At 40.4% G+C, this 25,330-nt stretch overlaps 2 protein-coding genes across 2 annotated transcripts in view; one reads left to right on the forward strand and one right to left on the reverse strand.

Moving 5' to 3' along the window:
• Positions 1 to 12,028, reverse strand: part of ptprz1b (protein tyrosine phosphatase receptor type Z1b) — a 66,166-nt gene extending 54,138 nt beyond the window's left edge. The window contains exon 1 of the mRNA XM_085376614.1: positions 11,902 to 12,028. Within this exon, the coding sequence (XP_085232740.1) occupies positions 11,902 to 12,028 (127 nt within the window). The remainder of the gene's footprint in view (positions 1 to 11,901) is intronic.
• Positions 12,029 to 21,980: 9,952 nt separating this feature from the next.
• On the forward strand, positions 21,981 to 24,484 carry coa6 (cytochrome c oxidase assembly factor 6). The gene is made up of 3 exons (XM_085376266.1): positions 21,981 to 22,147; positions 22,782 to 22,927; positions 23,142 to 24,484. Coding segments are annotated over exons 1-3 (246 nt in total). The 5' UTR covers positions 21,981 to 22,146; the 3' UTR covers positions 23,241 to 24,484.
• The last annotated feature ends 846 nt before the right edge of the window (positions 24,485 to 25,330 follow it).

Genomic DNA, 25,330 nt, shown 5'->3' on the forward strand with positions numbered 1-25,330 from the left:
TGTGTGTGTGTGTGTGTGTGTGTGTGTGTGTGTGTGTGCATGTCCGTGCTTAATGTTTCAACCCAATTCCCGTGTTCCCACTGGTTATGTGTTGTGGTTACTGTTGTGTACATGTCCACCTTAGTCATCAGCGAGCTTTGTGCGTCCATGTGTGTGTGTCTCACTAATCTGCCCGTTAGAGCAGTGAGATGTACCATTTCCATCTGCTTGGCACAAACTGAGAAAATACCACACAGCATCTTTGGTGTGTGTGTGTGTGTGTGTTTGGAATATGCGATTAGTAGTCTGTAGTTTAGTGGGGCCAGGTTGCACACTGATACATCTGTTTGTGGTTTTAAACAAAGATCATCTTGAAGATTTCCTAGGATCTGCAAGATTTGTTTACTCGAGGAAAGCTAACAAATCTGAATGCACAAAAAGGACACAAGGAAAAAAACATATGGCTTCTTGAAGGCTGTTTTGTTTTCTCTGAGAATTTTCTGCTCTAGGTTGGTTAAATCTTACGTTATGTTACGACACAGACCAACAACATCGCACAGTCTTGTTCATCTGGTGATTCCTTAAAGCGTAATTGTGGAAAAACTTCCCTATCAACAAGTGTCGAGACTCATTGTAGAGTCTATTCAGCATGCTTTCCATAAGCATTCAGCCTCAATCAGCAGAGTTCCCATGACAACAGTTCACAGCGTCATGACAACGGAAGAGCCCCTGATGGCGTGCTGAACACCCTGACTTCCTGTCGGCTTCCTACTCTGACTCTCTCTATCTCCATGGATACAAAACCATCCCCTCTCCTCTCTATTTTTCAGGGCAGGATCACGCCCCCAATTCTTCTCCTGTTTAGCAGAAAGCGCTCACACACAAACACACATAGGCTGGAATAGCAACACAAAAACACATGGATACACTTACAGACTTCAAAAACAATCCCTACACATATACATTTGTATTTATGCACGTATACAAAGGTATTCAAGGGCTGTTGAAAAAGTGTTCAAGCACACAAATATAGGGGAGACTGCTCCAAGAGCTCACCCAAATCTTTCGATTCAAGAATCTCTATGTGCACGCAAGCATGTGTGACTAATGGGGTGGCTGGCTGGTGGGGGTTAATCAACTTTCAAAAAACTCATTGGTCACAGCAGCAGCAACTTAATGAACGTTCCCACTGGAGAAAAAAAAACTTAATGCTCTGCTCAAATTCACTCAACCTCTACTCTTCCCCTCTCTGAATTTTGTGCTTGAAAAAGTAAAAGCTAAATCTCCTTTAACTTTCAATACAACCACTTTTTTGCTCAGTGCCAGGGCCCTGGGGTGCCCCGACTTCCTTAAGGCTCTGGATGTTGTAGGTCTGTCCTGGTTGTCACCTTTCTGCATTATTCAATTCAATTCAATTTTATTTTTACGGCGCCAAATCAAATTAACAGTCGGCTCAAATTGGATTTGGATGTTGCATAGAGGTCTGGGGCAGTGCCTCTGGACTGGCTGACTGGCAGTGGCTCCCCTATTTAAGAAGGGGGAACAGAGGGTGTGCTCCAGCTATAGGTGGAACTGGAGGTGTCTATCGGGAGAGTGGTTGTCTGGCCCCCATTACTGCTCATTCTGTCCCATACAATCATAGTCAGAGCTTGGTCTATATTGCCATAAACTGTCGATTTCCTTTCCCAGGACAGTCCCAGGACTCGCTGGAGAGATTATATCTCTTGGTATGTTTGGGAAAGACTGTTTCCCCCCAGGTGAACTGGAAAAGGTGGCTGGGGTAAGGGAAGTCTGGGCTTCTCTGCTTAGCATGTGACACAAATCTGGATAAGTAGTAGAAAATCAATGAATGGATGGACATTAAGATAAGATGGGGCCTGATTATTTAAGACCTTGTATGTTCCAAATCATATAGCTCAAATTAAAGCAACTGAGGAATAAAGGGGTGCAACAAACAATTAATATACTGATTAATTTCAGTGTCACATATTATTTTATCCATTATTCCATTTTCTTTACATCTGAAATTTTTGTTGTCAATAAAAAAAAAACAATACTGTGCTGTCATGGTCAGTCTAACCTCTGATATAGGTCTAAGATGCCAAACAAAAGTATTTGCAGTTATAGGTCTATCAGCAGCACACATAACTAAAGATATAAATTGGTATTTAAATAAAAGTCAAGTCTGAATTACACTTTAGCATAAAGCTTAACTTTATTCAATTATCTAACTAAGAACTGTCCTAAAAGTGTGATTGTGTGAGTTCAGAAGTACAGAAACATACTAGAAAGGTACTCCCTCTCCAGAAGCCTTGGTCCTTGTGCCAGCCTCTTAAAAAAACCAAAAAAAAACAACAACAGTAGCTTTTGTATGTGGGCAGAGACAGAGACAGACGGCCATTGTCAGCTGCTGTAACTTCAGACAGACTTTCTCAACTGGAGAGACCACAGAGAGAGCATTGGCATTGGCATTGTATATCTGAGCACTGGTTTCACTGGCTTAGTTACTCTCTTCCTCTCCTTTTCACCTTTTGTCCCCTCTTATCCAGACATTGGCCTTTTTAGATGCAAACTCCTCTGATCCTTATCTTCATCCTCTTATCAGCTCCTGGACATTTTCAGACTTAAAGCACTAAATGGTGAAGACAAATTTACCACCATTTCAAGTCTGTGACGGCCAGTTGCTGTGAAGTGACAAAGTAACATGGGTTTGAACTTCTCTTACTCTCCAAGTCACCTAGCATCTAGATACCACACAAGAAAGCCGGGCATCTTATTTCTCAGAGAAACATTTAACCACACATTGCTGGGCCAGTGCAAGGCAGCTGGATGGTTGTATTTCAGGCATGATGAATCCAATCCCAGGTTCTAAAGAGGTAGTGCTGATGTTGCCAGTATCAGTTGTAGCAAAAGAGGAGATCATTGAAAAACTGAAGAGCACTGAAGGCTTTTCTAGTTGGTAACCAGAACTCGTCTTATGTTATCAGCATTGTGTTGCATGGTTTTCAGAGAATTCATAGAAACATTAATGAAATGTTGATCCTCCACCACGTTACAAACACTGCCAAAGCCACGGAGAAATGTAGCATTACTAGCTGAGGTCAGAGTTGCCATAACACCAGACAACTGAAGATATCTGGTGAAAGAAGACTTTCACCTCTGCATAGAGTCACTTCCCCAGCAAACTAAGTTTCACTAAGGTCGCTACAGGTCATACTTCTTGGAAGGGGCTGGAGTTTATTAGTGAAGCCGGTCAGCTACAAATCAGAAGGTTGGTGACTTCCCAGCTACAGTGGGGCAAAAAAGTATTTAGTCAGCCACCGATTGTGCAAGTTCCCCCACTTAAAATGATGACAGAGGTCAGTAATTTGCACCAGAGGTACACTTCAACTGTGAGAGACAGAATGTGAAAAGAAAATCCATGAATTCACATGGTAGGATTTGTAAAGAATTTATTCGTAAATTAGGGTGGAAAATAAGTATTTGGTCACCTCAAACAAGGAAAATCTCTGGCTCTCACAGACCTGTAACGTCTTCTGTAAGAAGCTTTTCTGTCCCCCACTCGTTACCTGTATGAATGGCACCTGTTTGAACTCATCATCTGTATAAAAGACACCTGTCCACAGCCTCAAACAGTCAGACTCCAAACTCCGCCATGGCCAAGACCAAAGAGCTTTCGAAGGACACCAGGAAAAGTATTGTAGACCTGCACCAGACTGGGAAGAGTGAATCTACAATAGGCAAGCAGCTTGGTGTGAAAAAATCAACTGTGGGAGCAATCATCAGAAAATGGAAGACATACAAGACCACTGATAATCTCCCTCGATCTGGGGCTCCACGCAAGATCTCATCCCGTGGGGTCAAAATGATCATGAAAACGGTGAGCAAAGATCCCAGAACCACACGGGGGGACCTGGTGAATGACCTGCAGAGAGCTGGGACCAAAGTAACAAAGGTCACCATCAGTAACACACTACAACGGCAGGGAATCAAATCCCGCAGTGCCAGACGTGTTCCGCTGCTGAAGCCAGTGCATGTCCAGGCCCGTCTGAAGTTTGCCAGAGAGCACATGGATGATACAGCAGAGGATTGGGAGAATGTCATGTGGTCAGATGAAACCAAAGTAGAACTTTTTGGTATAAACTCAACTCGTCGTGTTTGGAGGAAGAAGAATACTGAGTTGCATCCCAAGAACACCATACCTACTGTGAAGCATGGGGGTGGAAACATCATGCTATGGGGCTGTTTTTCTGCCAAGGGGACAGGACGACTGATCCGTGTTAAGGACAGAATGAATGGGGCCATGTATCGTGAGATTTTGAGCCAAAACCTCCTTCCATCAGTGAGAACTTTGAAGATGAAACGAGGCTGGGTCTTCCAACATGACAATGATCCAAAACACACCGCCCGGGCAACAAAGGAGTGGCTCCGTAAGAAGCATTTGAAAGTCCTGGAGTGGCCTAGCCAGTCTCCAGACCTCAACTCCATAGAAAATCTGTGGCGGGAGTTGAAAGTCCATGTTGCTCGGCGACAGCCCCAAAACATCACTGCTCTCGAGAAGATCTGCATGGAGGAATGGGCCAAAATACCAGCTACTGTGTGTGCAAACCTGGTAAAGACCTATAGTAAACGTTTGACCTCTGTTATTGCCAACAAAGGTTATGTTACAAAGTATTGAGTTGTATTTTTGTTATTGACCAAATACTTATTTTCCACCCTGATTTACGAATAAATTCTTTACAAATCCTACCATGTGGATTCATGGATTTTCTTTTTCACATTCTGTCTCTCACAGTTGAAGTGTACCTCTGGTGCAAATTACTGACCTCTGTCATCATTTTAGGTGGGGGAACTTGCACAATCGGTGGCTGACTAAATACTTTTTTGCCCCACTGTATATGTTTGCCGCCACAGATGCATTTAAGCCTAAACCATGACCTTATTAGGAACATAACCAACTGAAACAGTGAATCGGAATGAGACAACTGAAAATTAAACACTGATTAAAAACGAAACTAAACTGCGAGAGAAAACTGACTACAGTTTATTTTTAAAATATAGAAACTAAGTTGGTTTTTTTTGTTTTTTTTAAATCCTCAATCATTCCCACTACCTCTTTGTGCAGGTTTTGATGCCCTTTTATCTTTGACACTTTATGCATTTTTAAATCACAACTGACAACAGCAACCAAAGTAATTTGTGAAAAAAAAAAGAAAGCTCTGACTGACATAAGCAATTCATTGAGCTGAGTTTCCTGTTCAGGCAGACCAGCTCTAAAATAGCCATGACCAAACGCTGTCACAGTCGCAGCAGAATGCGTCTGAGTGGATTAAAGAATAAGAGCACTTACGAGTATAATGCTTTAGATGGAGGGGCCAGACAGAAAAGTAGCTGCGTGAGTGGGGAAAAACAGAGGGCAGGAAGAAAAATTATCAAAGTAGAAAGCAGCCAATCATTTATTCAGTGCAACAGCTGTGGTTTTTAGCAACACCAACCCAGCAGTGGCTACGGACAGTTCTTCCTACCTCTGCATGTATACTCAACATTCAAGTTTGGCTTTCAATACGATTTGCTGTACAAAGTCTGCAGAACACAGAAATGTTAATAGATTCCTCAACTTTCAGAATGAATCTTTTTTTTTTAATGCAATATCATCCTCTCCCCAGTGTGTTGTCAAGAAAAAAAGAAATCAGATTTTATATATATATACACTTTTTTTTAAATCCCAAATGCCAGACAGTTAAGAAGGCTTTGGAAAATCTTTCTAACAAGATTTATTTCCCTCAGTGAAGATTTTTATTTCGTTGGTTGACCAAGCTTGACTCCACCAGCCTGCACACGTGTGTATGAATGTGTGTGTGCATGTGTGTAAATTAGTGCGCACATAATCTCATCTTAAGTATGGAGTTAAAGGTAGATGGAGACTGACAAACAGACTTTATCTTAAATGCAATCCTATGTACAAACCAGCAGGGCTCCGAAATAGAAATATGTAGTACTTCTATGTTATGTTGATGCTGACACCAACTAAAACGCTCAGAGGGTTCTGGATTTTTAAATTAGGCAGTGACCTGATTTTTCTATGAGGTATCCTTTAACATTGCCTCAAATAGATACATTGGATATCCAAGTTCATTTTTAATTTTCAGTTTGATTCAATTTCATTTATGTAGCACCACATTATATTAACATTATTTTGTCAGGTGAAGACCCTACAATGGCTCTGTAATCAGTGACAACAGAGCAATCTAAGAGGTCGATCTGCTCAATTCAGTTCAGTTTTGCCCACTATTGACATCACTGCACAAGCAGTGAACCTGAAAGTAAAATCAGGCAGAGCTTATAGTATAGTATGTGCAAATAAATGAAATTATCAACATAAATACATTTATTAGTTTAAATTTTTATTCATTTAGGTCTGTAAGTTGTTGGACAGTGAAATTTCTTTTTTTTTTTTGAATGTGTGTAATTATTTCTTTGTTCATCACCACAGTGAATTTTAAATCAAACATTCAAGATTTGATTTGGGTGCAGCTTTAATTCAAGGGTTTTACAAAAGCACTGTAGTAGTTGTATTAGTTGACTCGAAGTGCTGAACCTGCATTCAGTAACTGTTTGCTGGAACAATGAAGTTCAAAGATATGTCCATGTGAGTGAGGGAGGCCATCATTAGGCTGAAAAAAACAAAATAAACCTACCAAAGAGAGAGCAGAAAATAAAAATGTAGAAGTTGGCTAATGTATTCTATATTCTTAAAAAGAAGGCATGTACGGGCAACACCAAAAGGCCTAATGCCACAGAGGACAAAGTGGATGATCACAGAGTTATTTCCAATGTCACATTGTCAAGAACAGAAGGGAAGTATCTCATTGTAATTGGTTCGTTGGAGAGATAAAATTAAGACTTGTAACTTAAACCAGTATGTTTGGAAGAGAAAGGTATGAAGGAAGGAAAGGAACAGCTCATGATCCAAAGCAGTATTATGGCACGTGCAGGAATGGCTCGGCTAATGTGTATATGATATGACTACTGATAGGAGCAGAAGGATGGCCTGTGAAGTGTACAGGGTGTACTTTCTGTTCAGATTTAGTCAAAACTGATCTCCAAAACTAACCAGACAATGTTTCACAGTGAAAATGGATACTGACCCAAAACATAATGCAAAAGCAACCCAGAAACTTTTCATGCCAAAGAAATGGGATATTCTTGAATGACCACAGCAGTCACCTGATCTTGACCCAAGGGAGCATGCTTCAGTTACTGAAGACAAAACTAAAGGCAGAGAGACCCACAAAAAAAACAGCAACTGAAGGCAGCTGTAGTAAAGACACAGCAGAGCATCTCAAGGGAAGCATGTTATGTGTATGTGACTTCAGGCAGTCACTCACTGCATAGAATTTAGGCCCAGGTATTAAAAATAATCTTTATATTTAAAATTATGTTTGCTTGTCCAATTACTGTTGAGCCTCTGCAAATGGCTCTCTGTGTACAAGAATGGCTGCAATCCTTAACAATGAATCCATTACTTTTGTAAAACCCTTCAAATTAAAGCTGAAAACGTGCACTGTCTGTCATGATTTAATTTAAGGCTGGGCCATATCATACCATTCACGGTATAATGTTGGGCAACGATAAGAAAATGAAATATCGTGATATGGGTAAATGCGCAGTGCCTTTGTTTTCATACGCACATGGTGGAAAAAGCATGGCGGCGACGGAGAATGAGAAGGGCGAAAGCGGATCGTTGAGTGAAACGGATGAACCAGAATTGGTTTGTAAAAATGCTGCAACTTCAGTGGTGTGGAACTGGTTTGGCTTTCGTCCGTCAGATACACAACAAAGCACTATTTTTGGTAGAACATGCTAGCGGGCCGTCGTTATTGCCGTGTTTTTTGGAAAATACGGCACACTTAAAATCAATCCTTTGATTTTTCTGAAAATCGACAGTGCAGCTTATAATCCCGTGTGCCTTATGTATGAATTCTGGTTGTGTTTACTGACCTCGAAACGATTTATGTGCTACACGGCGCTGGAAAATCTGTCAAATGTTTTAGTACGACTTTGCTAAGCTACGAACCTGCACAGCTTATCGTGGTGTTCAATTTGCCTACGAAGATTGATAAAGTAACAGATTTAATGTCAATATGGTTGATTTTAAAGTTCGCTTAAAGAACTAATTTTCATTCATTCTTAATTCTTAGACTTGTCACAGAGCCCAAGAGAATGATCACAACCCCTTGGCAAACTCCGGTCACCAGCGAAAAATGGGCATTGTCCTGCTGGTTAGCAATTGGTTGTTGCACCTTCTGAAACGTGTTGGTTGCACTGATAAGGCACAGCTTTTACATTGAAGGAAAACATTCTCCGTTTCTGGTTTGGATCTCACTTTTTCAAGTTTCCTTATGGCTCAGTGAGCAGTTGGCAACAGTTTGGAGACAAGGTGGTGTCTTCATTCAAACTGAGGGGACACAGGGACAGTCGTATGCACTGTATGTATCAGTTTATGTATTATATTCTCTATAAACCTCTTATTAGAGTCTTCGACCATATCTAATATGAGCATCAACCACCATAGCAATAAATATTCTATAATGTATATTAAAAAAAAAGGAAAAAAGGCAATAGATCTCATTTAAAAGTAAAAATTTTAAATCTAACTGTTACAGAAGAGACACGTCTATTGTGCATTACCATCTATTTGACTGATTCGACTGCTTCTTTTATATAATTGATGTGTTTACACATGGAGCATGCTCAGTTCACTAGGGGTGCCAGGATGTACGTGCCAATATTTTGTAGCCAATTACTATTACACCATCAGGCATCCTATCCTTATGTCACCGGATGCAACCCCTTTGGTTCAAATTCCCAGAGTGCACTGGCCAGCCAGATGGTATCTCACAAGCACACCGTACAATTCGCTGAACACTTCAGAGATGACAGTGCATGGTGCTGTAATGCTCAGATTTTCTGCACAGGGGGCTTCATGAAATTCATCTGATGATCAGAGGAATTTTGATGAGATTAGTACACACTACACTCACAGATCAAACACACACACACACACACTGATCAATAGCATGCAGCCTGTTGCTGTCTCACTCCATCTAACTATCTGTCATGCACTGCCAAATCTATTACAGCCACAGTGCCTTTGCTACTATTTCCAAGCTCAACACTAGAGCTAAACTCAATACAAAATGATTGGTGGTACCGCACAACCAACTGCAGAACCAAGCTGGGGAAAAAAGCATCAGCTACAAGGTGTTGTGTTTGGAAAGCTGAGTTTAACGTGTGAGCTGAGCGAAGCCCAGAGTGCTGTGAAGTGGTAAGAGCACCAGAGGAGACAACCACCATGCTGAGCTGAATCAGATTAGGTTTAAATCTCTAACCAGCAGGATCACAGGATACTAAAACTCCATGTTATGGGGGTTTCCAAACACTTGGTTCTTCATATGTACAAAGCCAAAATGTTGTATCCAAAAGGGAACACAAGCTCACATCCTCTCCTTCCTGCTAAACTGCAGATAGAGCATGAAAGGCAGCAGGTGTGATACACACTGAGAAGTCAGATGTACGCTGTATGGAGACTGTGCTGTTAAAAAGCATAAGGCGCAGCAAAAAGGACTGTGTTCACTGCTATTTGTATGTGTGTGTGTTTGCACGGAGGAGTGTGACAGCAAGGCTGAGCAAGAAAATGTGTGTGATGTTGTGTGGTGTCCAGGCATATTGGGAGACAGATGGTGGGGGGAGACGCTGTGCTTCCTCGAGAGAGGGGAGACAATATTTCTCTCACTATGTATCTGAAAACATAAGCTTTCACATAAACATTCAAAAAGCAATGGACCAAACTGCATCAGATAATTGCAAAGAGAATCAACAACAAGTGGACGCCAACAACTTCATCTCAAACTTTGACCGTGCAAAGGCTTTTCTTAGAAAGGAACTCCTCTAAAGTTCAGTAGAAAATGATCTCAGCCGATCACACCAAATCTCAGATGCACAGATCTCTTTATTCCGAGCATCTCCATTTAATTAAGATATGGCCTTTACCCTGTGGTGACAGCAGGTGGTGGAAGGAGTTAAAGGCCGGTGGAATTTATGCAGATTCTGATCCTCTTCTTCTTCTTTTTTTCTTGACATGAGAGCAATAGCAATTGCACTGCTATTATTGAATTCAACCATCCAACCAATCAACCATGTAGTAGAGGAAGATTTCAGGTATCTTCCCTCCCTCGTACCATCTATCATGATGCATCTATTTCTGTACAAATTTAGAGTTTATCAAATTAAAAGAAGGAAAAAAAAGAAAGGATGTCATCAGAGAAAATCTCATCAAATGGGAGCAGACAGGTTTGTGTTTCGGGACGTGAAAACGTTTGAAACCGTCTGATCTCGGCTTAATAACTGGACCGTCATGGGATTCTGCCTTTTGAACAGCCGATTTAATAAAAATCAGTTGGATAACCTCATTAAGACTCAACCTTGAACAACTGACTGTTTGTTATGAGGTCAAAATCAACGTTTTTCAACCAGCTTCAGACAGAAGCTAGTTGAGATTGGCAGGCGTCCCTCTAAGTAGTTCAAAGAGCACCTCAGCAAATTTAGAAACGTCTTCATTTCATTCTTCACTTTTGAACTCTTGTTGAAAAATTCCTGACTCTGTGCCAGGAAAATCCCTCCTGGGGCCACTTCAATTTTACTGTTTGCCTCAGGTTTTATGATAACACTTAGATATGCCATATTGGTTATATTTCAGCATCAATTTACTACTATAATATATTTCACAGTGAACGAAAGTTACCATCTAAAGCTACACTGTTCGCTTTAATTCATGTAACTTGGCTTTGCTCCATGAGGGGGCTAGATCTTGGAACTGCCACTAATCTGGTTTTGATGAAATCTGAACAGATCGGATGCTTATGTATTCCAGTTATTAGTCGTTGGTAATGTGTTTGCAGTCAGGATACACAGAATTCACAGTTTCTTCCCCACCTGTTACGCAAATCTGTACCAATTTCAATACACGAATGAGTATCTGTGATTTGGCATCAACAAGCTATTAAGGTGAGGTTAAAATGAGCCAACAAGGTCAAAAAATAATAACTGAGGTGAGTAAATGTTAAAGGCGTGAATTCAGCAGCCAAACCAAAAAGTACTTTCAAACATTATATAGAACCGTACTTAAACCACAATGTGCTAAACATTAAGCTTTCATATGGATTCCCGCGTCTTCCAATTTAAATGAAAATGTAGATTGTATCTACATGTTTGTGATTCAGAGAAAGCCCAGTGGAATCCCGTCATGTCACTGAAAATGTTGATTAATATTTATCTTCTCAGATGCGTTTAGAAGACCGCGAGCGTTCACCAAATAAAACATCAAACACCGAGCGCGCTCACAGCGAGCATCACATTTCATTCACTCTTCAACTTGTCTTTGAAAACGCTTCAACACGTCTAAAGCATGATCAGGGAAACCGCTGCATGCACTGCGCACGCTTCCTCTGAAACAACAATCCTGAAACCCCGAGAAGCCAGCGGCAACATGTGTAATCCTTCTGTCTTTTCCACCGATTGCACATTTGGAAACACGGGCTGAAAGTGTGCCGAATATTCCGGGGGAATAACACGGACCCACCGCTCGGTCTTTAAACGGCGTTCAGAAACATTCACGGCATCACTTGTCAGCCACCACAATCACTTAAATTGGGATTCTTATCATTTTCCTCCTCAGTTTCTTACCTATTTGGATGAAAAGGAGAAGCAGAGAGAAGATAATATGGGTCCTTAGAAGTGCTGTGTCCATGATCTCAGCACGCGAATCAAGCGCAAACAGGCGGAATGTGAGCTTTTAAGGGACGGACAGCGGGTCGAGTGCGTAAAAGATGCGTTAAGAGGTCATCATTCCGTCTCTCCAGCCTTGGACTGCGCTGGCGGGGATGTCGATTCGGATCGTTGTAGTTCGGCTCGGGTTGGTTCGGCTGGGTCTGATTTGAGGAGTGCGGGCTCGCTTGCTGGTTGGACGATTACGGACGCGCATGTACATCGCAGTAAGAGACGAGCTGTGCGCGCGCGCCGCCCACTGCCATTAATGGAAATCACTGTTTCGCTCCTGCGAAATTCCTTATGGTAGTAGGGACATTATGTGTGTGTGTGTGTGTGTGTGTGTGTGTGTGTGTGTGTGTGTGTGTGTGTGTGTGTGTGTGGCATGCGACTGTGATCAGGCTCTTATATCCCAGGGCGGCAGTACAACACATAATACAGTATTCCTCCTATCTACCCAATGAGATCTTGGTAATATGTGGCACTGTGGGAATGACAAGGATATGCAGTAACTGTACCTGTGCTCTCTAATGTTACAGTGCTGTATAGTGACACACTCATTTCTCACTGCATAGCTCACTTTATTGATTTTTTTCATCCCTTACACAATATTGTGCAAAATTCTTGAGCCTCATTTCTTCATATTTGGCTAAAAATGGAAATAGCTGCAGTGATTTACTGAAATATTCAGTCAAATACTGCATATATAACAAAAACCGAGTTTGTACAATTCTCACAAGCTCAAAAGTCAATATTTGGTGACACAGCCTCGACTCTCTTATGCGAACTTTCTTATAATTTTCAGGTACGGTTCATGTCCTCCACACGTCAAGAAATTTTGTAATGACACACTGCACACCATGCCATGTTAAACCAAGTTTTTGGCTAATATCTCTTTAGGAATCACCTTGTTCATGCAAAAATAATACTTTATCCCTGTCAAACTCTGTCATCTTTGTTATTTTTCATAGATTTGGTGAAAGAAATGGAAAATTGGTTCTTTACTATGTGTCTAATTTGTGCAGACACAAAAGTTGTTCATCCCTTCAGTTACGACCCTTTCAATGCATTACTGATTCATAGGTAAGTGTTAAGTAGTTTAACAAACAAGAAAGAAATTATACTAAAAATGGTCACATACAAGACTGCAGTGAATGAAAAAGCAGACAATGTCCAAAGAAAATCTTTGAAAGTTCTTTAGAAATCTGAAAAACTGCCACTCAAGGCTGCTTTAAAAAATTCCAAGACAGTCTGGATCCTTGGAAGCAAAATATAAAGAAATTAGGGATGGCGGCTTTTGCACAGTTTTTGTGACCCAATGAAACCTGGAGATGTGGGCTACATCTGGGCTTTAGCCACTGGTACACAGTATGGGTATTTGGGCTGCATCCAGCCTTCTTTTCTCCAGGATCAAACCTATATGATTTACACAACATACCACGAGTGCCAAAAGTTTTCCTGGCCCACAGATTTTGTGGTGTTTTGGAACTGTATTTATTATTAAGTCTAGATTTCTGTTTGGGTGATTGAATGTTGTGAGGTTTCCTGTCTCGGTTTGGTTTATCTGTGCATGCTCCCTTGTGTGCTGAACATCATTCCTTTAGGATTCATCCCTTTGCTCCATTCTGTTTACTTTTTGGATTTATGGTTTCTTCAGTTATTAGACTTTGTTGCTCCTGGATGTTTCTCACAGCCATTAAAGGCTCATTTTTATTTCAATCCTTTTTGTTCTCGTGTCTGTTTGTGGGACTTCCCTCCAGCCTTCATTATTACAAAAATAGTCGAAAGGTTGTGGTGTGTGTTTGTGATAGGAAACCCATTGATAGGAAATGAGCATGGCTTTTCATGGGCTAAGCGTCCCCACAGGCAATTTAGACAGCTGTGATGTCACAGAAATATCAACCAAAAACAAAAGCAGGTTACTTCAAATAGCTCTAATGTCACAGACGGACATCAGGTGGTGACCTTTAAAAAAACAACAACAACAAAAAACCAACTTGAATTTGCGCAGCTAAGCAGAGAAATGACGACAGTCTGCTGAGCTGAAGCAGAAACAAATAACAAAAACAAGAATGTGGAAGCAGCCGAGCCAGCGCAGTCCCACAGAGGAAACAGGGTGATGGTAGAGAGTTTTGGCTGTAGTTGGTTGTGGACTGATGGATTCAGGAGTTTTTGTGTGTCTGTGAGACACAATAACACACAGCTCTTGTTGCTCTGTGTGCATTCATTAGCATAAATTAAGAGAGCTAATCCCCCCCTTAACTCAGGCCGGAGCCTCATCTCACTTGTTGGACCAACATTTTTTCGGATGCTTGTTACAATATCCCCTCTGGCGTCCGTGCTGCCGGCACATAAGAGTAAAGGTGCATGCATGTTTGTGAAAGAACGGGAGTGTTGTCTGTGGAAAACATGCTGATTGGACCCTCAGTTTGTGTAATTACTCACACGAATAGAAAAGTTAAGCTTCGGAGGGAATCTTCTCTCACCGAGTCTCATTCAAACCGCACAAACATTACCTTTTATAGTCAAAGCCTGTAACATGAGTGTAAGAAAAGAGGGGTAAATGAATCAAATCATCTGATAACAAACATGTCAGACCCACACACGGTCTCCTCTGACAGTTGCAGCCTGATGAAGGCCTCCTGCAAAAGCATCCAGAGCTTTCTCACATCCTGTTACTGAGTAAAGCTGATTCTGTTTCCAGTGCACACAGGCAGCTATGGATTATGGATTACGTGTTTGCTCTCTTTCCTCACTCTCACTGTGCATTCACATCACGACTGGAACAAGGTCAATAACCTGACAGGAGCTCATTTAGGTTACCCACAGAGAAGATTTGCGCCACGTTATCAGCGGCGCCTCTAATCACTGATTTAATGACACTTTAAGAAAAGATTCACGCCGCAGCTGCCCTCCATTCATCTTTGCCTCATATACTTCTAACTGTGGATGACTACTCAAGTAGTTTTTAACATAAATAAACCAGTTTGACAAAAACCCTTGTACCCTGTTCTGAATTTTCATGCACTGATACACCAGTACTCTTCTTGCCAGCTGCTGTCCAGGACAGTGGACTGCATGGAGAGGCAGCTGACTGAGTGTTTTAAAACACATAGAAATAAAAAAATCTTTGCAGCGTTCATGTGGCTTCTTTCACATTTACACATGTGCATATAGTGTCAACAAATGTTATTTAAATGAGTGTGGAAATGCTAAAACTTCTGTTACCATGACAGTGGATGTCATTTCCAGACTGACAATGATATTGACTGGTTGACTGGTGGCAACGGGAGGTCAGCATCCTGGACACCACTGGTTTGGCAAATACTGCTCGATGTGTTCGTTTGTGTTTGTGGGTGAAAGAAAGAGATGCCTCCGCCGTGGAGTGAGTGATGTAATGCTTACTGTAAGTGCTGAAAACATTGGGCTGCACATTATACAGTAGGTGGTTGCTCAAACACTGTACAGTACATTGTGTTGAGAATTCGTGAGCCAAGCTTCCGTGTTCTCTGCGATTAAAAGGCAAGCTGACCTATCAGTCAGTGTCAGGAGAGAAAGGGGTTTCTTTTTCTTTTCTTTCCACGGTCATCGATTTATATTAGCAGCACCTGAGTGTAAGTGTTTTCATCTGAGAGTGAAACTGAATGCGAGCAAGTGTGTGACTGTGATCTGACATTTACCGTCCTGGAATACTAAAGTTTCCACTAACAATCTTGAAGTCAAATGACTCATCTCTCACTCTATTTATCACGTGAGCGGGGAGAAAAAGGACTTACTTATCTGTAATTCTGTTTTTACAATATTCAGACCTCATTATCGGCTCCTTCATTTCTTATTTGTCTCTGGGGAATAGATGCCATCTCACAACACTCATAAATATTCTGATATGATGGCCCCTAGCACATGTTGATAAATGGACTAGCTGAACAAATCCAGACGTGCAGATCATTTATATCACACAAATTCATGTTAACATCATAGTCTCATTAACCTTGCTTGAATGAAGTGTTTACATGACAGTTTCTATGAGTCACAGAAAGATAGAGGCACACAGTGAGAGCAGGAGAACAAGAATCAGACTGGTAGCTGAAAGATTCATTAAGGATATTTGGACAGATTAATGGCCTAGAGACAAAATCACATCTGCCCAATCATAAAATCTATCATAGAAGAATACAGTGAAAAAATAGAAAGTACAGTATAAAGACTCTCCTTTAACGTCAATAGATTGATCTGAGCGTTAAAGTGATAATAATGCTAAATAGGACTATTTAAAACAGAAAGAACAAAGAGAAAACAGCTTTAGTGAAATGTCTCTGTAGGTTTCTCAGTCATCCAAGTCCTGCTAGTCTAAAGAGCTTTGAAAGAAAGCGACTGGACATTTTTAAGTTCTTGAAGGTGTTTCAACTCTCATCCAAGAGGCTTCTTCTGTTGCAAGATGTATTTCATTGCAATATTTAAAAATCACAAGCAAGGATAAAATTTTTAAAGTTTAGCTTACAGACAGCGTGCACATTATATATCTGATAATCCCTTTTAAACTGCTCTTAGAACTGACTTTAAACCTAACTGTCTTGTCACAAGTACTGTAAACCTCTTCTTGACATACAGGCCGAAGTGACACTGACTGACAGGTGACAGCAGACTGATGGTCACCCCAAAGGAACAGGTGCTCATACAATTTAAAGCATGCATTAAAAATATAGAAAAAGTACTTCTTCCACTGGTGCAGCTTTTTTTAAATTCTATTTGTGGCATTATTCCTGACAACTGTGAATGGATAATACATCACACTGCTCCAATCTAACGGTCGCTGCTCACATTTCTGGTTCTCTCCGCAAAGAATCTGTTGCCAGATCAGATGGTGCTTCTGCTGCTGACAACATTGCAGTAGGAGGAAGAGGAAATGCTTTAGTGCTTTTAATAGCTTTGAAATGACACAATGGATCAACCACCTCACCAGTTCATTTAAAAAAAAAAATGAAAGCAAGACTTTCAAACAGAATGAGAAAATAACTTTGAGATCTATCAGAGTCAAATGAAAGTGGTGAGAGCCTACATTACCCAAGTGGTTGATCCCATAGAATTAAGCTTCAAATTCCAGAGATGACCCACATTGTATGTGGAGTGTGCACACACACACACACACACACACACACACACACACACACACACACACACACACACACACACACACACAAAATGATACAACTGTCAAAAACAGCCAGGTCATTTAAGAGCAAAAAAGAGGAGGAAATGAATATTCATGATAGCACAAACCTTCCAAACCTCTGAGCTCTGCTTTATTTCTCTTTTAAACATTTTAAAACTTTCATAATAGCCCGATGTATTTTTGATGTGTAGTCACATCTCTTAATTGTGGGGTAGGAGAGATTCTTCTGGAAACAAAAACTTCATATGGACAGATCACGATCACAGCAATGTGCCTGCTCCATTTAATCTTTATTCAGTGGTTCATAACATTTTGTCTTCTTTTTGCTTATTATCACAATTTGTAACAAATAAATAAATAAAATATGAAGCGCTTTTTCAAAAACATACACACGTTTCAGGAATGGCGCTTCATTTAGTTTATTGCAGACCCAGCCCTCCGTGTTGGATCTAAAAGCAGCTCTGCTCCTTCACAGAATGCAGTTACTAAGCCTTGGCTTTATAACCCACTTCCATTTAAGGTTATTTGGTTTGAAGCAGCACATAATGTGGCAGACCTTCCATGAGAATGAGAGTGAGAGTTTGCAGGGAGAGGGTATATAGGGGGCAGATTATAATTGGGCCGAGAGGTACAGTATACTTCATTTGGAGTTCCTGATTTTGCAGAAAGCAGTGGTTTTTAAGTGCAAAGGGTCACTGTGAATGAGGTTTAGTTTTTAACATGGCATGAAGTGTGGCGTCATCAGATGTGTGGACCTCTGTTCTTCAGCCTGCACTCATTATTGAAACAAAGTTTTCTCAAGAAGCCAGTCTGAACTCTAATGCTGCCTGTGACTGCACTGCAAATTAAAATTCACTTCAGTTCAATTCAGTTTTATTATATAGCACCAAATCACAACAACATTTGTCTCTTTATACTATATGTAAAGATCCTACAATAATACAGAGAAACCCCAACAATCAGACAACCCCCTATGAGAAAGCACGTGGCAGCAGTGGGAAGGAAAAACTCCCTTTTAACAGAAAGAAACCTCCAGCAGACCCAACGCTCAGGGAAGGACGGCTATCTGCCGTGGCTCTGCTTTGATTCTGCTTTATCAAAAAAGAAAACAAATTAAAAAGCAGACAGGGTGCCAGTCTCAGCCTCAAATCCAAAGTGAAAGCTGGTTCCACAGAAGAGGAGCCAAAATGCTCTGCCTCCCATTCTACTTTTAAAACAAGATGTGTTCCTGAATGTTTGTGTTTTTCTGTTTTGCCTCCATATTTGTTGCTCTGTGTTGTGTATTAGTTTCAGATCTTAATCCAACAGTGCTTTCCATGGCTGTGGCTTTGCACTGTCACAGTCCGGCGAGGGCAGACTGTATGTGTTGACAAAAGGACCCAAAACGCAGACTCCAAAAACTGAACGTGGCGTGGAGTTAACAAAAAACAAGCCGTTTATTGAGGCTAGCAAAAAAGGGTACAAACAAAAGGGCATTGGTGAAACTAAACAATAACCTAAACTGGGTGAACTAAAACTAAACATGAAAAAACCTTAAACATGGTGAACTGACATAGATTCCTGAAGTTGTGACGTGGATGAGCAGACGACCTGAGAAAGAATGACTGAAAGCACACGGACTAAATACACACAGGAGGATAATGAGGGAAGTGGGAACACATGGAGAAACAGCTGACACACATGAACACAACGACGTCACAAGGAGAGAGTAACACTAAAAACATTGAACATAGGAACACAGGACCCCTTCAAAATAAAACAGGAAATATAATGAGACGCAGACCTGACAACATAAGACACACAGACATGAAACACACGAAGGGCAAGGGAGACTTCACAGGGGTTGAAAACACAAGGGGGAACTAATAAGCAAATGCACATAGGAAACCTAATGAGCTTAAACATACACTATAAACATCAAAAGAACTAAAACTCAAAACACTGGGTCATAAGACCCAGGATCGTGACATGCACTCCCTGTTTCTCACCGTGTGAAGTCTAAACTTCAACTCGTGTGAAGTTTAGAGCTCAAAGACTCATTCAATAATTAAGCTCTTGCAGTGTGTATACAGTACAACATGGTTCTTAATTCTCCACCACATTGTTCAATACAACCAAGCGGCAGAAATCTTATGGTATTCAATTTCAATTCAATTTGATATATACAGTGCCAAATAACAACAACAGTTGCCTAAAGCCACTTTATATTGCATGGTAGACCCTACACAATACATACAGAGAAAAACCCAACAGTCATATGGTCCCCTCTGAGCAAGCACTTTGGCGACAGTGGGAAGGAAAAACTCCCTTTTAACAGGAAGAAACCTCCGGCAGAACCAGGCTCCCTGTTGGTATTGTCAACAATATTTTAAACTTAAACCTAGTTTTTTTTAAATTCTTTAATTAACCCTCTGTCTCATCCACTACCATCTTTCAAATTGCAAGTCAGACTAATTTAACCCTTTATTCATCATGGGTTCACCAGCAGGCCCATTTTGTAAGCACTCTTAAAATAACTGCAATTCTGTTACAATTTTTGCTAAAAGTCAGAAATTTCCTGAAAGATGAGATTGATTTCTTTAATTCTATAGCTAAAATGACAAAATAAGTCCATTAGGTCTGTATGGATCCTGCTTGGGTTGAGGGGTTGAGCCTCATGTATGGTTTGCTTCCAGCAATCTCAGCTGCCTGAACCACTCTGCTGCACTCAACTGCCTCTGATTCTCAAATAAAATCTATTGAACTATTTAGCTCTAATCTCTGAATCCAGCTTTTGATTCTTAAATCCTTTAGTTCTTAATAAGTGTGTGTCCCAGATGAAACGAGTCATCGTAAGTCCACAGTCAACTGAAATAAGGATGCAAAACTGCGAGTCACAAATTACAGACATGAGGGAGACACTCATTATTCATCACTCAGAGATTTACAACGCATCTTCAAAACTTTGCAGCTTGCCTTGGAGCCTAATGCATTTTTTAAGCTGAGTTACTTTTGCACAGGAGCTACATAAGCCGACAAGCATGTTTACCATAAGATTTGGCGGAGGGTTAGAGCCTGGTGGGATAAAGCTCATGGCAAATGCATAGGATTCCTCCCACATGAAACAGGCTCTCTTTTTAGATATTAGGACTTTATCTTACAGCACTGGTTCAATGTGAGTCAATGTGAGTTGTTGATGTTTCTATGATAGCATGAAATATGCATCTTGTGTGTCAACAAAAATCCAATCAATGAACTCATCACACTGTAATGGAACAATTTTAGTAGTGTAGTGTAATTGCAGACAATTTTAGCCACTTTAAGACTTTTTTGAATATCACAGCCCCTCGTTTATTTATTGGCTTTCCACGCACTTCCAGAGAGCTGCTCTATACCTGCTGAAATCTGTGTAATGAAGTAAGCTCAAATGAAAACCCCTCATTAACAGAGGAAGTAACACACCAGACGTGAGGTCAGTAAATGGTTTGTGCCATAAATAGTGAATGAAGTTCTGTCTCTGAAGAAACGCACTCAAGACACGCACAAACACTTACTTTCCCCAGAACAGGGTGAGCCTCTCACCCTTGCATCGGGGGTGCTTGTGTTTTTCATTCCCTTCAGTCTACACACCAACTAGGGTGGATTTCTGCTGGGCGCCATGGCAACCAGTGGGGCTATTCTCCATCACAGTGGCTGAGGGAGGAAAGAAAAAGGAGAGTTAATCAACAACACGCATTTCCCACTAAGACACACATGCACACACATACACAAAAAATCATTACATTCACTTAGCGTTTGCTGAGGCTTCCACGGATAATATGGAGGTATGACTAAATTCATGACCTCCCATACAAACAGACTCAAAGTTTTAGCAAAATTACCCACGGTCACAGCTGGGGTTTCCTGTGGTCCTGTGTTTACTGACATTAAACTATTCCAAACCAAGTTGCAACTAGCAGCATTCCTACCTTTGCCAAGGAGGTTTTGTTGTCTCGCTCAGTCTGTTTGTTATCAGGATTACTCACACTTATGGCTTTAACACTTAAAATGTTTAAGTTTTGAAGTTAATCTGGATCTGGATCCAGGAAACAGAATTTTTTGGAGGGATTTTTTTTTTTTTTTTGCCATTATGAGACAGAGTCTTTTTCCCCTCATATCTTTACAAATGCATAAGAAAATGAAAAAAAAATGAAATTGAGAGAAATCATCTACAGTTTGAAAAATCCCAAACCGATCAACAGGTTCTCCCTGTGTCTGTGTGGGTTTTATCTGGCATGGCAGCTTCATAAAACTAGACTGGAGGTACTTTCTTCCCTGAGGACTGACTTGTCAATAACAATACTAAAAGACTTATCTGGCAAATAAGAATAAAACCACCTTAAAACCTAAACTAGAAATGCCAACCCACTGTTGGAGACAACTCAAAAAGAAAATCTAGCGATCCAAGAGTGTCAAATACAGCGCTTATAATTCATCAGCTGTCTCTGTCCTGTGGTTTTCTCTAAAACCCAAGTGGCCTGTTTCAAAGAGTCCACTTCTCTTTAACGATTTTCTAGTCCAATGATTTCTTCTGTCCAGACACCACTGTAACACCTCACTGCATTTGGCACATATTACCATTTGGACAGTGTAATAAATAAATAAATAAATAAATAAATAAAAATATAAAAAAGATGTGAACGTTTTACAGTGGGTAGAATAGAAAAATAAATGCTGTCAGTGGAAAATTTGCTATCAATCACTCACATGTTGCTTCCTTTAGGAAATACCGTCCTGTAATATACATATATAGAGAGAGAGATGTCATACCACCCAGACAAAACCTGCCTCACAAGCAACACAGTTTAAAAATACAATTTAATTAAACGGATGAATTACTTAATATTACATTAATATACAAAAAAAACAAAACTTCAAAACCTGTCGTCCTCGCGCTTCTTTGGTTTAACAATGGCGCCATCACCTGGTACATTTCAGTAGCTACGTCCGAACGTCATCACGGCGCGACAAGGAAGCGCCTCTGTGAGCGTCCTTCACTTTGCTCTACGCTACAAACACCCGAGCAGGTTACAAAAGTCTGTCTGTCGTTTGTGGAGTACAAGTAGCTCTGTGCGGGTGGTCGGGCTTTATGGAGTGAACGCGGGAGACTGAAGGGAGACGTGCTCTGAGAGGTTTCCGCGTTTTTATTCAGTGAGTGACGTTTAGCTAAGTTTATACAGGTGAAGTTGGTTTGGCAGCTACCGGTGTGGTGCCACAAAAGTCATTTCTAATATTTCTCTGCTTTTTTAGTGCCCAATATGTTTGCTTATATTGGTAAATAAACTGTATTCAAGAGGATTTATAAAGGTGTTATATATAAAAAATAATGATTATTTTGCAAGTATTTTTATGACTCTTTGTATTTGCACCCACATTATATCCAATCAGTTAGTCCAGTCATTTACAACAGATGAAATATAGTCATTTTTGGCAAATACCGGAAATGAATTGTTGTCTGACTTTTTGCCACAGCACCTGTTGTTGTGTAAGGTTGCAGTCTGGTATTAAAGCAGGCTTAGAAGATGTGCAAGTTCTTTTTGAGGCTGTTTTTTCAGTGTGAACACAGAAAGTTGTGAAAACCTGGACAATATGTGAAGGTAAAGTTTACCCAACTGTATATACAAAGCTTAGATTAACTGTTATATGGATGAGGGGACTTTCCTGACTAGAATAGATTTCTGTGGTAGAGAAACTGTTATATTTTAACAGTTTACCTGTGCTAAGTCATTAGCTATTAAAATTTCTGTTTTATTGATGATTAATTTTCTCTTTGTGTTTGGGGCAGTGATGACAGCTCCAAACTCAGCAGAAAGGAAGACCTGCTGGGATGCCAGGGATCATCTCTGGAAGTGTTTGGATGATAATGATGACAATGTTGCATCGTGCCAGAGGTTCCAGAGCGAATTTGAGGCCAAATGCCCGGCCCAGTGGGTAAAATATCCCATCTTTTTTATTAATGGTTGAAGTTAGGGTTGCAGATAGTGTCGATAGCAGTGTCACAGATGAGCAGCCGACAGTGTTTATTGGACAATTTTGGAAACTTTAAGTTAAATGTAGACATTTAGAGAACATTTTAAAGAACCTAAGCAGCAACAAGATTGTCAGCCTTCAGTAGCTTCTTGCTCCTTTTCATTCTCCCCTGCAGGTGAAGTATTTTACCAAAAGGAGAGACTTCCTGAAATACAAGGAGAAGATGCAGACAGAGGGATTCACACCTGCTGAAGGCCCCCAGGGGGCATCCTAATCACCTAGAAACCATCAAGAGCTGCAAGTTGGCCTGGGTTTGCTGAGGTGCAGGACTTGGACAGGAGCTTGTGGCTTTGTTGCGGACAGAGTGCGTGAAGATCAAACTAATAATGTTATTTATTTTTAAAAATAAAGGCTGCTTTAGGAAATACAAGTGGCAGCACAAGGGACCTGTTTGAAAATCCTCATATCTTCCATCCCCAGAAATGCTAAAGAGTCCAGAGTTATGGAGTCCAGTAGGATTTCACCTCAAAGTAACGTGTCATTTTGGACAGATTTTACTATCATTACCTCCTGCTGGAATTCTGAAGTCTCACATTCAACCTGTTGCCATTAGTTCTCACAACACTGTCCAATATTAATGTTTCTGTGGTTCTCTTCAAGCAAAACAATTTTTTTCCCTAACACGTATTTCTCTCAGCAGAACAGAGAATCTGTTCTGCTTTTGCGTCTGCCTGGTGTTTTTCTTAAAAATATGTGATTTGCAAATAAGAGCTGATCTGATAGTGGAGATTTAAACTCTTTACTCTCATTTTTTGAAAATCTTGAAAGCTTGAATGACTTGTGTCGTTCAAGAATAAATCAAAACAACAGAGTGGTTTTAGTGGTTTTATTGTTGCACATGAAGTAATATTGGATCATCTTGACTCCTAGGTTGTGTTGTGGCTGGATATGAATGCACTATCAGGGTCAAACAAAACTTAAGAATGTTACAGCTCATTTGAAACAGGCAAGGACATAGTATGCTTATATTACAAGTCTTTAAAGTATTTACAGAAGAGCGTGGCCCCTGGGTCAAAGGTCACTGCTGTAACACGACTGAGATGTACGAAACCTTCAGGAGAAGTCAATAAATTACACAAGAAAAAGACATGCTTCTGATTGAGGCTACGCTAAAGGCCCATACTGTACTTACAATGCCGTGATATAAAAAAAAAAAAAAGTGACTAATGACACTTAAAATCTGTGTACAAATATATAAAGGCATATATTTTACATTTTTGCACAGTACAGTGAGTGTTCTGTGCAAACCTTTTTTGTGATTTGACAGTTGATTGAACAAACTACTACACCCTTCCACTCCTTGCTTGCACAGTCTTTTCCTTAAATGCTTTCTTTGCGTGCTGCATTAAAGAACCAGTACCCAGAGGGAGTCTGCGGCCTCCCACAGTGGCATTTCATTTTTTTTCTTTACATGCCAGGAGAAATGTTGCTCCTCCCAGGAGACAATGAAAAAGTACAAAAAGCAGTCACGCTATGGTGCGACAAGTGAACGATTTCGTGAAACCAATTTTTCTGCAGTTACTAAAAAAGCTTTCTGTATTTCATAAAGATCCTTTGTTAATGTTTGACTAACATGAGCGCCACAGTTAAAGCTCATACTTCAATAAGTAGGTAAATTATCTTGTTCGACTTGATCTACCTTTAAAAATTTCCAGATCCTTTCAACATGTGACATGAATGCAAATCAGGAGCGCAGAGACAAAGACAAACACCCTGCTGGGTTCACTGGGTAATGACCAGAGTTGGTCTATAAGCTTCTGCAATTAGGAAAAGAAAGTTCTGGCATAGGTCGAGCAAAAAGTAACTGAAGGCAGCTCAAGTCTTTAGCGTAAATACATCTTTTCTAAACTTCGTTATGTTATGTGATTGAAGGAGAAAGGTAAAAAGGCTGGTTGCAGTCGAGTAGTCACAAAAACCCCAACTTTTATGCCTTTCTGATCATTTTTCCTTGGCCTTCATGGAAGTAAAAGAACCGTGGTCCTGTGCTTCCAGCTGGTCTTCTGAGGTAACATTAAAACTGACACACTTTTAAAGGGCACATTAACCTGATTTTTTGAAAATGGACTTTATTGAACCTTCTGACAATTATTGTTAATTAATAAAATAATCATTTGAATATCTGAGATTTAAATTGTGCCATATTTGCTACATCAGATTTTTCTTTTTTTGCTTAAAAATGTACTGTGCAATTTCTTTACAATTTGGGGGGGGGGGGAGGTCACACTGATGATGTAAGACATTTCAGAAACTCACGTATCATGTCTGTGATACACTAGGAGTCACACTTTTATTTGCCAGATGGCT

The sequence above is a fragment of the Diplotaxodon limnothrissa genome, linkage group LG17, assembly GCF_057381915.1.
Source record: "Diplotaxodon limnothrissa isolate DT_005_m linkage group LG17, D_limnothrissa_male_GT1.1, whole genome shotgun sequence".
NCBI lineage: Eukaryota > Metazoa > Chordata > Actinopteri > Cichliformes > Cichlidae > Diplotaxodon > Diplotaxodon limnothrissa.

Coding starts and splice junctions, on each gene's coding strand:
- coa6 (XM_085376266.1), top strand. Junction 22,928..23,141: donor CCAAATGCCCGGCCCAGTGG/GTAAAATATCCC, acceptor TCTCCCCTGCAG/GTGAAGTATTTTACCAAAAG.